This window comes from Momordica charantia (assembly GCF_013281855.1).
Source record: "Momordica charantia cultivar OHB3-1 chromosome 9 unlocalized genomic scaffold, Mcharantia_2.0 BLBB01000009.1, whole genome shotgun sequence".
Classification (NCBI taxonomy): domain Eukaryota; kingdom Viridiplantae; phylum Streptophyta; class Magnoliopsida; order Cucurbitales; family Cucurbitaceae; genus Momordica; species Momordica charantia.
This window is the reverse complement of record NW_028275167.1, coordinates 26,612,737-26,625,664: the sequence shown is the minus strand read 5'-3', so window position 1 is coordinate 26,625,664 and position 12,928 is coordinate 26,612,737. Positions and strand designations below refer to the sequence as shown.

At 32.1% G+C, this 12,928-nt stretch overlaps 1 protein-coding gene across 1 annotated transcript; it reads left to right on the top strand.

Moving 5' to 3' along the window:
* The first annotated feature begins 5,506 nt into the window (after positions 1 to 5,506).
* On the top strand, positions 5,507 to 11,532 carry LOC111010173 (ferric reduction oxidase 2-like). The gene is made up of 7 exons (XM_088116858.1): positions 5,507 to 5,722; positions 5,854 to 5,962; positions 6,323 to 6,484; positions 6,578 to 6,812; positions 8,680 to 9,007; positions 9,576 to 10,535; positions 11,165 to 11,532. The coding sequence occupies exons 1-7, from the start codon at positions 5,557 to 5,559 to the stop codon at positions 11,302 to 11,304; spliced, it is 2,100 nt and encodes a 699-aa protein (XP_087972984.1). The 5' UTR covers positions 5,507 to 5,556; the 3' UTR covers positions 11,305 to 11,532.
* The last annotated feature ends 1,396 nt before the right edge of the window (positions 11,533 to 12,928 follow it).

Genomic DNA, 12,928 nt, shown 5'->3' with positions numbered 1-12,928 from the left:
CTATGAATATAATAAGATATTTCAACTATACATGACTTGACTCATGTAAAAATATATTAAAATTTAATTTTTTTTCCTTCAAAAAACTAAGTTTAAATTTATTTTTTTTCAAGTTTTCAAGTTTACTCTCTATTTTGATATTTAAACTTTCAAAATATTTACATGAGTACCGAACAAAAAAAAAGAAAGGTGATCAGTGAATTAGACTAAACTAGACACATCTTTTAAAATATACTATATATTGTCACAAAAGAGAAAAAAAAAAGTGCAGCATAGAAGAAAAAAATATTATCTTCCACAAGTTCCTTGGGAGAGAATGTAAAAGATGAATCATAGGTTTTAAATAAAAAAAACTATGAATTTTTCTCGTCAAAATAGTAAGCAAATCATTTTTGGCTATCAAACAATACTATTATCTTCACGATACATCTTTCTTTCCAAGCCCTTCTTGATAAAAAAAGATTTAAAACATTTTCTTATATAAAAAGAAGAAAAACTCTAACATAATAGATAAGAACCTGTCAAATTAGTTCAAGACGACTGCCTATAATATAACTAATTAAGAGTTTCTGTAGTTAAGAAACTTGAAATTATTAAAAAGCTAAATCAACAGACAAGTCATCGTTGGCTATGAAACAAGACTCGTATCTTCATGTTAGATTTATCTTCCCCTCTCAAAATGGAATGCTTTGACAATTTTGAGTTTGGTGGTCTCCCTACATTTATAGCCTATAAAAGGCAACTGCATGGGATGAGGAATATGTATATATTCTTCAAGGTTGCATAGTGGCATTGACTAAAATAAAATGTCACAATTTACCTTTTTAAAGTCAACTCAGTTCACCTAGGAAAAATTAGAGCCCCTCTTCAAAGTCAACTATGAATGTTTTACGGTATAAATTGACGCGACTACAATCAATTTAACCTTTTTGAGAGTCAACGATTGAGATATTGAAAAAATAAGGTTGCCATCATTTCGGCACAAAAATATGACTTACCATGGGGCGAGATATGATCGAGTTTCTAAGCACACTGCTGCTAATTAAGCTCCTAAACGCATCCATGATCGAATTTCTAAGCTCATCTACCGCCAAGCTCTTAAACTCATCCATAGTCGAGCTCTTACGCTCATCTAGCTACCGCTGAGTTGATCTTAAACTCATATATTGTCGAGCTCCTAAGCTCAATCTACCACCGAACTCCTAAACTTGCCCATATGAAAGGATGAATAGCCGACCTCATACATTACTGACTTATGGTCCGACTGTCCATAACTGTCCAACCGTCTTATTGTAACGGTCATAACGGACATGCCCATTCACTCTGTCTATAAAATGATCTTCATTCATCATGTACGCAATTCTGCTCCAAGAACGACCTACTTGAGCTTGCGCCTTACTAACTTGAGCATCGAAGTGTGTATGTTTCCCTTTTGTAGGTCCTATCTTGCTTAAGGTTGCACCTCATCAACTCATCCAGTTGCCATGTGGCCAACTTCGATAGCTTGACAAAATCCTACCTCAACACCTTCAAAACTTATTCTTATAAGTGGTAACATGAGCTTATCTTAGCGGTAATTGGCACATGTCTCTAACCATATAAAGTCATGAGTTCGAATGCCACTCACTTGTGGTATTAAAAAAATGTCTTATTCTTCTAAATTCATACACGCCCTATGCATAAATTTCCCTAGTTGGTTCACACCGTTATTTCTTATTGTTAGTTTAAGTTATACCCTATTTTAATTTTAATGGACTATCCTTGATTTCATTTGGTCTTTTATAGAGTTTAAAAGTTTCAATTTGATCCAAATAATATACGGTTACATTTTCTAAGATATCATTACTATTACTAAAGTCAACAATTTTCCTTCACGTATTTCTTTTTAACATAACAAAGAAATTGCGATAAACTAGTCTCTCTTTTATTTAAGTATAACAAATTGAGAGTATAGAGATTTTAACTCCCGACCTCAAAAAAAGAGGAGTAAGTGTTAATTATCACTGAATTATACTCGTGTTAGGCGATAAACTAACCTTAAGCTATATATCGAATGTAACCATTCATACCGTGATGAAAAAAGTAGCCTCCATGGCAGCCAACTAGGGCTAAGCATTTATGCATATTCCAAGTGCATTATATTTGGGTTGAGGAAAAAAAAAAACCCTTGTTTTAATTTTTTTTTTTCTAAACGACCACGAACAGCTGACTCTAGGGAAATGAAATAAAAGCATCAAATATCATTTTAGGTCCCATAATGCAACTTTAGGAGAATATATTCCACTATAACTTTCACCCCATGTGGTTGAATATTTTTTTGTGTATAAAAATGGAGTCCCAATGCTCAAAATTTTCAAGCAAATTTCAAGTAAGGAAGATGGATCTAGCATGAAGATATTAAAGTCTTGGTTTAGTAAGCCAAAGATGACTTGCCTACTTTGAAAACTTGTAAAAAAATGGAAGTTTCTTCGTACGAAGACACTTTAAGTTTCGTATTTGTAGGCAGTTGTCTTTGGCTGACTTGATAGACTTTTCTCTTTCATGTTAGGTCTTTTCTAATCTCTCGAGAAAAGTTTGGAATACTAGGGAGAAGGTTTGATACTGGAGAGATTATATTGAAAGAAGAAGCAAAAGGAAAGAGAGGTATAGTGTGAGAAGATAAGAGCATTTGTGTGATAGCCAAAAATGACTTGCCTACAAAAGTTCATGAAGATTGTTGAACTTTATGTTCTCTAATTGATCGACACTTATTTCATATGTAGGCAGTTATTTTGCGGCTAACTCACAAAGTCTTCTCTTTTCATGCTAGACTTTCTCTTTTGCGAATAATCTGAAGATGCGATATGGATCCTTTCATGAAAGGATGTTTTTTTTTAATAAATTTGTTTGCTTATAATTTCTTCATTTTATGATCACTTGGTAAAAGAAAACTTGTGAAATCTTTAACCCTTGCTCTTCTAGTTCTTGATTTGAAGGGCATTTGTTTTTCAAGAAATGTTGATGTTTACTAGGGCATAAATGTATTTAGTAGCCCTCTCTAATACACTTCTTAATTATTATTATCATTTTTTAAATATTCTTAAAATCATATACAAACTGGGTTTCAGAGCATAGAATTTTTGTTAGAAATTTATTTCACAGGACTTCCTTTGGTACGGTACTGTGTTCTTGATACTTATTTCTCCTTTCCAATTTTTGAGAAATATAAACATTGATAAATATTATTGTTTTTAATTTCTCATTTTTTAAGAAATATTTCTGTATTAGAAACAACAAAATCAAGTTTTCTGGTTTCTTAATCTAGTTTCCGTTTTTTTTTTTTCCAAACATGGATAAAAGTATTATTTTTATCATTTTTTTAATGCACGATAAAAATAACTAAATAGATACAATATAAAATATTTGAATATTTAATTTGGAAAAATTAAATGTTATATATTATATAATGTTGATGTAAATATAGCAGCTTATATTTACAGATAACACTTTCAACAATTTATACTCTTGTAAAGTCAACTCCTAGTTGGGAGTTGAAAAATTAGATGTCGGTTTCAATAATCAAATATCCATGGCATGGAATTGCAGGGCCACTTTTCCCACTTGCTAGTTATTTAGAAGTCATGGTCTCTCTTCTACAACTATATTTCCTTCTCAATTTTTGAAATCAATACGTTAGTCGGGTGCAAACTACGAGGCAATGCCCTCGATTCTATATTATGATATGATAGTATAAATTGTAGACTAGATTGATATGATTTAGGAATCGATTTGATTTTATTGATATGATTTGGGATTTAGAATTTAATTTTAGATATTATTTTGATTTAGATGTTTTATTCCGAATTAGGAATCATCCAATTATAAATAAGATGATAGGTTGAATTAAATATGAAACCTAAGTGGAAATTTAAAATTCACGTCCTTTAAAAAAAAGAAAGAACGATATCCTTATCAAATTTGCCAAAATAATATGAACTCTGAAAAATGGAAGTTTTATATGGAATTTGTAAGCCCAATTGAGAATCCGACGTGTAAGTGTGACTAGGCTTCATTAAGTGTCGGGTTGTGCACGTGGAAGCCACGCTGAATGCACTAACCACACAATGAACCCCACGTGCCCTTCTTAATCACCCCACAATTTAATTAAGCACACATTAATTAATTAACTTGGACAAACCCATCATCCCTTTTAAAACCCAACAAGTTTCCCATATTATTGCCTCTTCATAATTTAATTCCATTTTTCAATTTAAGAACTTAAAAGAGAAGAATTTTGGGACTCACAGTTGTATTAATTAAACTTTGATGATTTTGTATTAGTTTCTAATTAAGTTGGAAAGTTTTTATTTTGAATTGGTCTATTGATATATAAATATAACTATATATAACTTGAGAATAATTAAGGTCAGAAGTTTGATGTGCTTCGTGAATTCAGCAACTTCAACACTTTAAGATAAAACAAATTCATAAGCTATAATTTGAAGACTCCGAATTTGGACCCGGAGGGTAGGGAGAAATTTGTTAACTTAAGTATACTATTAACTAATAATAGAATCTATATTCAAAGTTAAGCAATTGAGCCTACCATAAATTCACAATCTTCATTTGAAAAAATATATATATATATATATATCAACATTCTCCCCTAGCAAAATTTAATATAAAATCTCATTCATGTAGTCAGCAAATCTCACTAATAAAACCCTGAAATCATTCTCATTCTCATTCACTTATGTTTAATTATATATACTATATTATATAATTATAGTATATGATGATGTGATGCTGCCTATGATGATGCAGTCATCACAAGTTGTGTGTGTGTGAAGAAAGATCTCCTGCATGATTCTTGCAATTGCTTTGTGTGTGCTCAATCCTCACTCCTCCAATGGCTGACTTTTCTCCATAGAAAGTCGACTCAATCTCCACCCCTCACACGTGGCGACATACCATTGGACGGCTCCATTAATCACCATGATATAATGCTTTCACCATGCAATAATCAAAGCCATGAACCATGCTTCCTTTAATTTCTCATACTTAAAATGAGAAAAAGAAAATTAAATTAGCAAACAATTTTGATTCACCTCACTTTCACTGAAGTAACAATTTATTTATTGAATTTTAGTCTGTAATGTTAGTCCGTGTACTTTCAAATGGATAACAACTTAATCTCTAAACTTTAATATGTAACAATTTAGTTTCTGTGGTTAAAATTTGTAACTATTTAGTTTTTATCGTGAAAAATCTTATCAAAGTTAAAGTATTCCTTTTTATCGTATAACAATTTACAAACTTTAAACTACAATGATTAAATTGTTACATAATAAAAGACTAAATTGCTACGAACTAAAGTTTAAAAGACTAAATTGTTATTCCAATAAAAGTAATAGACGAAAAGCATTTCTTAATCAAAATATTATTATAAAACATTGCTTACGCCTCACAACATTCTCTAATTCCTATAAATAATCTTCATTTCACTTGTGGTTTCTCCATAGTTTTGATTAAGAAAATAAAAAGTTTCAAACTTTTGAGAGAGAGAGAGAGAGGAAAATGGATGTTGTGAGAATGTGGAGCCGTGTGATTAGGGGTGTGGCGTTGGCGGTGTTCGTGGGGTGGCTTTTGATATGGATCATGATGCCCACCAATACTTACAGGCACCAATGGCTTCCCAAAATCCGACAGAAGAGTTATTATTCTGAGTATTTCGGATCAGAAGGTTTATAGACTTAAATTCACTTCACGATTTTTTGGTCTGAGATAGATGTTTTAACCAATTGAACTTCGTTTGACGTTAAAATTTTTATGTTGATCTTTGGGACTCATATTTTTTGTTTTTGGCACATGCAGGGACTACGCTTTTGATTTACACGTTTCCCATTTTGTTCATCGCTGTTTTGGGCTGTGTTTACATTCATTTGGAACGCAAATGTAAGGATCAAAACATGCAAAAAATCAGGTAATCAAAGTTTTATATATAGTTTTGGAAAGTCTAAATTACGGAAAATACTCCTCAACTTTGTCCTATTTTTCTTCAAAAATATTTCTTCTCTTTCAAAAGTTTCAAATTACTATATTTTACCTTTCATAAACATTATTCAAAGCAAAGTCTACTTTTAAATTCGCTTTCAACAATCCCACCAAAAAAATCAAAGCAAAGTCTACTTTTAAATTCGCTTTCAACAATCCCACCAAAAAAATCATGTATAGGAATCCAAATTTGTCGGGTACCTCGTAAACCGAGCTTCTAGAGATGTATAGCAATGGTAACATTATCAAACAAACTTAATTACTAACGAATCCTTGTGATCGGGTTCAGCAAGAGCGGCCGCCGTTTCGCGACGTGGAGACGGCCGGCGATTGTAAAAGGGCCTCTGGGGATAGTGTCATGGACGGAGGTGGCGCTGGTGGCCATGTTCATGGCGCTTCTTGTTTGGTCATTGGCCACATATTTACACAACAGCTTCGTCGCCGAGAAAGAGTAAGAAAATCCCTTCTTCACATGGCCTTAACTGCAAATTTAAGTAACTGCATGGGAAACTAAAAATAATATTAACATCATAATTTGGACCAGATGGGAGATTAAACTGGGAAGTGCAGCGTTTTGGCTGGGAATTGTGGGGAATATATGTCTAGTTTTTCTCTTCTTTCCGGTGGCGCGTGGGTCGCCGCTGCTGCCGCTGCTTGGCCTCACCTCGGAGGGCTGTATTAAGTACCACATTTGGCTCGGACATATGACCTTGGCCTTCTTCTCCGCTCATGGCGTCTGCTTCGTCATCTATTGGACCGCTACTCATAATCTTTCTCAGGTACCATATCATCATTACCTCTAACTCAAGCAAATGAAATTTAACTAGCATAAATGTTAATATGGTATCAGAATCCAAAACTCTCAAACGAGCATCCGAACTGACGTTACAAATCTATTAAACATGAAATTACAAGTTCAAAGATACTTATTAAAAAAAATTTAAATATAAGTACACAATTTTAGAACGAGAGAATATACTTATGATTTAATAATGTTAAAAGGAATTATAAGTCGTGGAATGTATAAATTAATTCTACCTTATTCTTCATTAAAAGAGAAACATATTATTAAAATAGTTTTTTCACTCAATTATATCCTGAAAAAACATAAAATTGTTTTGGAGACGTAGAGTTAACGAATGAGCTCTAGAATTCGTTGTCATGATAGGATAATTAATATTAGCAAATTTCTTGACGATTTTGTGAAATATATCCAATTATTTATTTATCCAATCCGAATTTTATTGGATATTGATGTGAACTTAATGATTTCATCCATGATTGAAGGCATATTAAATTATTTAAATATTCAATCATGCATAAGGTGGACAAATTAATGTTAGTTCTTAATTAATTATGGGTTAATTACATATAAAGTTTAGTATCAATTATCATCCCCAATCAAAATATTATAAGACTTAATAAAGAAACTTTTTATGATCTCTTATGGACTAATCAACCTTGTTTTTTTCTCTCTTATTATATTTTATTTCTCCTTCTGTTCCAAGTGAACTAAAATATCTGTTATAACTTCACAACTCATTTGCTTTTTTAAATTCTAGTATTTTATATTAACTATAATATATTAAAACTCATCAATCAAATAAACGTTCTCTTGTATTTTTGAATTTTTTTAAAAAGAAAAAATTCTTTAAAGTTTATCTTAGTCTTCTTGATCATCTGATCTGATCTTTTTCTTTCACCCTTCATGTTTTCCGTTGTTTGTCTAAGAAAGAACTAATCGGTTAGTAAATTCATATAATTTTTTTGTGCCGTATTAACATCATATCTATTAAATACTAATGTCACATTAATTTTTTTTATTAAATTTTAGCACCACTCATTAACAACATCCATATATTATTGTCAAAGCGAGCATAGTTCGACGGTAATTGACATATATTTTACATGTTGTACTAAAAAAACACCCACATATTATTGTACATGAGTTTAACCCAGCAGTAATTGACATCGTTCTCTAATCAACAGGTCATGAGTTCATATTCCATGCCTCATTTGTTGTACTTTAAAAAATCCTACATATTATTTTAAAATAAAGTCTTTGTCAATTGGAAATTTGCATGTTTGTTGCAAAGTTTTAAATGTCGATTTCGATGAAAATGTTGAGATCTTTATGTGGATATTTTTGAAAATTGTACAAAAATTTAAAAAATCATAAAATATATTTAAATTAACAAATAAGCATTTTAACATTTCTAAAGAATTTAAAATGATTAATATTAATATCACGTCTATATTAGTCTTTTTTTTTATATTTTTCATATTTTCGTTTTTTTTTTTTTTGTAAGACTATGGAAATATCAATTTACTTCTGATGAGGTTGAATATCTAACCCATAAATACACACAAATGTCAATATGTAATTCATACAATAGTTTGTTGTAAGACCAAAAGTCAAACAAGTAGTAAAAAAAGATCACCACTTCACTTCACAGAAGTGGGGTGGGCCTAAAAAGCCCACTTGGATCATCTTGCTTAGGCCCACTTCAGAGTCTCACACACCCAAAAAGAAATGAAAGAAAAAACATAAAAAAAAAAAAAAATCTGTTTTTAATTATGTAAATTTTGAAAACCATTTTAGAAGTCATAATAAATAAACTAACTTGAATTTGAATCTTTGTTCAGATGCTTGAATGGTCAAAAACAGACATATCAAACGTAGCTGGAGAATTAGCTCTAGTTTTTGGACTCATAATGTGGGCGACAACTTTCACTCGAATTCGGAGAAAGTTTTTTGAGGCTTTCTTCTACACTCACTATCTCTACATTCTCTTCGTTGTCTTCTTCATCTTCCATGTTGGTATCTCCTATGCTTGCATCATGCTTCCTGGCTTTTACCTCTTCCTCCTCGACCGCTACCTCCGCTTCCTCCAATCTCGTCGTCGGGTTCGTCTACTCTCCGCTCGCATCCTCCCTTGCCGTACTCTAGAGCTCAACTTCTCCAAGCACCCAAGTACGGCAAAATTTTACCTTTTTTAACTCTTCAAGTTTCCAATCTTAATGTTCTTATATGATGATCCATAAACTTCTAGAGTGGGGTCTAAGAATAGGTCTTAGACTAAATATTAAAAAAAAATGTTATAATTTCCTAAAATTTCAAATCTTTTCCTTTTTACTCTACCCTTAACTGGCCCTTAACTGGATTCAAAGACTTCTAAACTTTTTATGTTGTTTCAACTTTATTTCATTTTGGTTCATCTATTTTTAAAATATTCGTTTTGATTACTGTCCTTTCAACTTTAGTTTTTGTATTTTAAAAAGTGATTATTTTGGTCCATCTTTTCAAAAATTTAACACAAATTCTACTCATACTAGAAAAAATGATATTAGAAATATAATAAAAGGATCAAAGTAGTCCATTTTCAGAAGTACAGAGATAAAAACAAACATTTTAAAATCAACGAAAATGAAAAAAAAAAACTAACTTCATTTACCATAGTGACGGATCATTCTAACTTTAAAAACTGTCTGAATAAATCTCTGAGCAAAATTCGATTTTGGTTTCTTTTTGTGTTGATTAGGTTTGAAGTACAACCCAACAAGCACCATGTTCATCAACATCCCCACAATCTCCAAGCTCCAATGGCACCCCTTCACCGTCACTTCCAACGCGGATTCAGACGCCGATTCACTCTCCGTCGTCATCAAATGCGAAGGAATTTGGTCCTCCAACCTCTACCAAACCCTCTCCTCCCCCAATTCCGCCATTGACGCACATAACCAAGCTTCCCTCGAAGGCCCCTACGGCCCTGTTTCCTCCCATTTCCTCCATTTCGACTCCCTCCTCCTCCTCAGCGGCGGCAGCGGCCTCACCCCCTTCATCTCCATTCTCCGCCACCTCCTTCACGCCCACAAATCCGGCCAAAAAACCCCCAAAATCCTCCTTGTTGCCGCCTTCAAAAACTCCTCCGATTTGGCCCTCCTCCACCTCCTCCTCCCGGCCTCCGGCGACGCCCTCCCCGCCGAGTTAGAGATCCAAATCGAAGCCTATGTAACCAGAGAGAAATCGAAATCCCCCCAAAACGAAAACCCAGAAATCAGAACGGTGGTTTTCAAACCCCATTTGGGGGATTCGGCGGCGGCGGCGATTTTGGGGCCCAACGGGTGGCTGTGGCTGGCGGCGATCATCTGCTCGTCGTTCGGGATCTTTCTGGCCCTAATTGGGGTTGTGACCAGATTCTACATTTACCCAATTGATGGAAATTCGAACGACGTGTTCGATCTGTCTCTGAGGTCGTTTCTGCACATTGTGGGGATGTGCCTGTGCATCGGCATAGCCGGCGGTGGAGCTGTGATTTGGAACCGGAGAAGGGCGGCCATGGAGGGGAGGCAGATTCAGAGCATTGAAGGGTTTACGCCCAATGGGTCTCCTTCTCCGATGGGATTTCATGGGGAGAGGGAATTGGAATTGGAGAGTTTGCCTTACGAAGCTCTTGCAAAATCTGTCAATGTTCATTATGGAGAGAGGCCCAATCTCGCCCGTAAGTTGCATTTTTTCTCGTGAAAGAAGCCATTATTAAGGGTTAGTTTGGGAGCGAGGTGGAGTTATTGATTTTGGAAAAAAAAAAAAAATATATAGTGTAATTGATTTTTTTAAATTAATTTTTAAAAATCAATTTTTTAAAGTGATTTTTTGTGTGTCTTTGGAAGTGACTTTTCATATGGTTGAAGTTGTTTTTCATTTATCATATTTTGGCAAATTAGAAATTTGGCTTATATGGTGAATTCTACCATCACTCTTAAACTCAGTACTTAGCTTTCTTAAAATCGAGTGTACTTGGAGTGATAGTAGAAGTGATTTTGAAAAAATAGATTTAAGTATAATTAATTTTCCAAAATCACAATACTTAAAAATTAATTTAAATTGATTTGTGACGGTAAGATTAATTATTTTGAAACATGAAATTTAAATATAATTGATTTTCCAAAATCTCCATCAAATAATATCTTAAGAATCATTTCCTAAAATCAATTTTTTAATATACAAAAACATGATCAGTGATTTTGAGGCAAAAGTAATTATGGTCCTATCAAAATCACTCTCAAACACATCCTACAATTTCTGATTTATGAAGTGTTGTAGTAAAAGTGGCCGTGTATGTTTATGCAGGAATTGTTTTGGAATTCAAAGGGGAAAACGTTGGAGTTTTTGCTTCAGGGCCGAAGAAGATGAGGCAAGAAGTTGCAGCCATTTGCGCCTCTGGTCTGGCTCAAAACCTCCATTTTCAGTCCATCAGCTTCACCTGGTGAATAATCCAATACTTAATGATAATAATGGATGCTCTAAATCTAATCTTACATGTATGCAATTTTAATTACAATCTTGTATGTCTTTTTTTTTTTTTTTTTTGGAGTTTTTTGAGAGGAAGAAAGTATTGTTCTTGTTGGTGTTGTTTTTAAGGCTTTGGACTGTATTTTGACTCGTAAACAAATCAATAAAATATCTAAGCCCTACTTGAAAATGGTTTTTGATATTAAGAGATGGTCCCATTTGGTTACATTTTTTTCTTGTTTTTTTTCTGTTTTTAATTTTTAGAAATATAAGTTTTTTATAATTGTTTGTGTTTCTTGTTAAGAAAGGTATTTGAAATTGCTTAGAAAATTTCATAAGTTAAATCATCATTTCATTATATATTAAAAAAATAAATATAACATAAAAATGTGAATATCTCATTTAAAAATTAAATTTTTTATAAAAATAATTTTTTTAACTTAAAATTTAATAAATAAAAAACAAAAAAAGTGATTAACGGTAAAAAAGAATAAAAAATAATTACTAAAGGCAGTTATGTCTTCATTTGTCTAGACAAAATGAAATGATAAACAAAAAATCAGAAATAGGAAAAAGATACCTATACTTTTGCTAAAGTAACAATTTAGTTTTTATACTTTCAAACTGGTAGCAATTTAATCCTTAAAATTTAGTAGGTAACAATTTAATCCAGGTAGCTTTACTTGTAATGATTTCGTTATCCCTATCGTGAAAAATTTTATTAAATTTCTTATACATATAGATTGATAAATTAATGAGCGTCTAAATGTATTTATAAATTACAAATACTAAATCGTTATAGGATAAAAATCGATACTTTATTTTTATAATTTTTAAACTATAGTGACTAAATCATAATTTTATCGAGAGTATAGAGTTGACCTATAAATAATCATTTGGTCTGGATTGGTGGTTGGATGGCTGCCACGTGGAGAGATCTAGCCGTTGAGTGTAGGTTGTAATTTTGGAGTTCAAATGTGTTGAATTGATTTCATATATATTTTTACATACTATTTTATTGATAGTAATAGGATTTATTAACCAATAAGGAAAAGTATGAATAAGATAATAAGATATTGCCTAATATTGTCCAATTTTTAATAAATAAGATAAGGGGTGGAGGATATTGATAAGCACAACAGCTCAGCTATATTCAATCATTTTAATTTTTAACTACTAAACTAAACCACTAATGGAAAATTCAGCCATTCAATGTTAGCCCACATCGTTTTATAAATAAATTCTTTCTTAATCTAAGTAATTAATCTTAATTGTTTTTGTTTTTATATGTATTTTAAAACATCTCATAACTTGTCAAACCGAACATAGTCAACGATAATTGATATATATCTTCAATTAAGAAATTGTAAGTTCGATCCTCCACTTCACATATTGTACTAAAAAAAATATATTGTCACAAATTTCTTTCCTTTCACGTTACATTTACAGTTTGGCATGAATAATGTTATAAAATTCAAATTTTGAGCTCCATAGGGATGAATAACATTAACTTCCTCCATGTGCGATCTTAGTATTTTTAGTCTTTGTTTTATTTTTTGTTATCGTTGTTTAAAAAATGTCCATTTTGATATAACGTTTGAG

Bases quoted from the DNA above. Each gene is read 5' to 3' on its own strand.
- LOC111010173 (XM_088116858.1), top strand. From the start codon at position 5,557: ATGGATGTTGTGAGAATGTGGAGCCGTGTGATTAGGGGTGTGGCGTTG. The intron at 5,963-6,322 runs GTAATCAAAGTT...GATCGGGTTCAG, and splicing joins CAAAACATGCAAAAAATCAG to CAAGAGCGGCCGCCGTTTCG. The intron at 6,813-8,679 runs GTACCATATCAT...ATCTTTGTTCAG, and splicing joins CTACTCATAATCTTTCTCAG to ATGCTTGAATGGTCAAAAAC.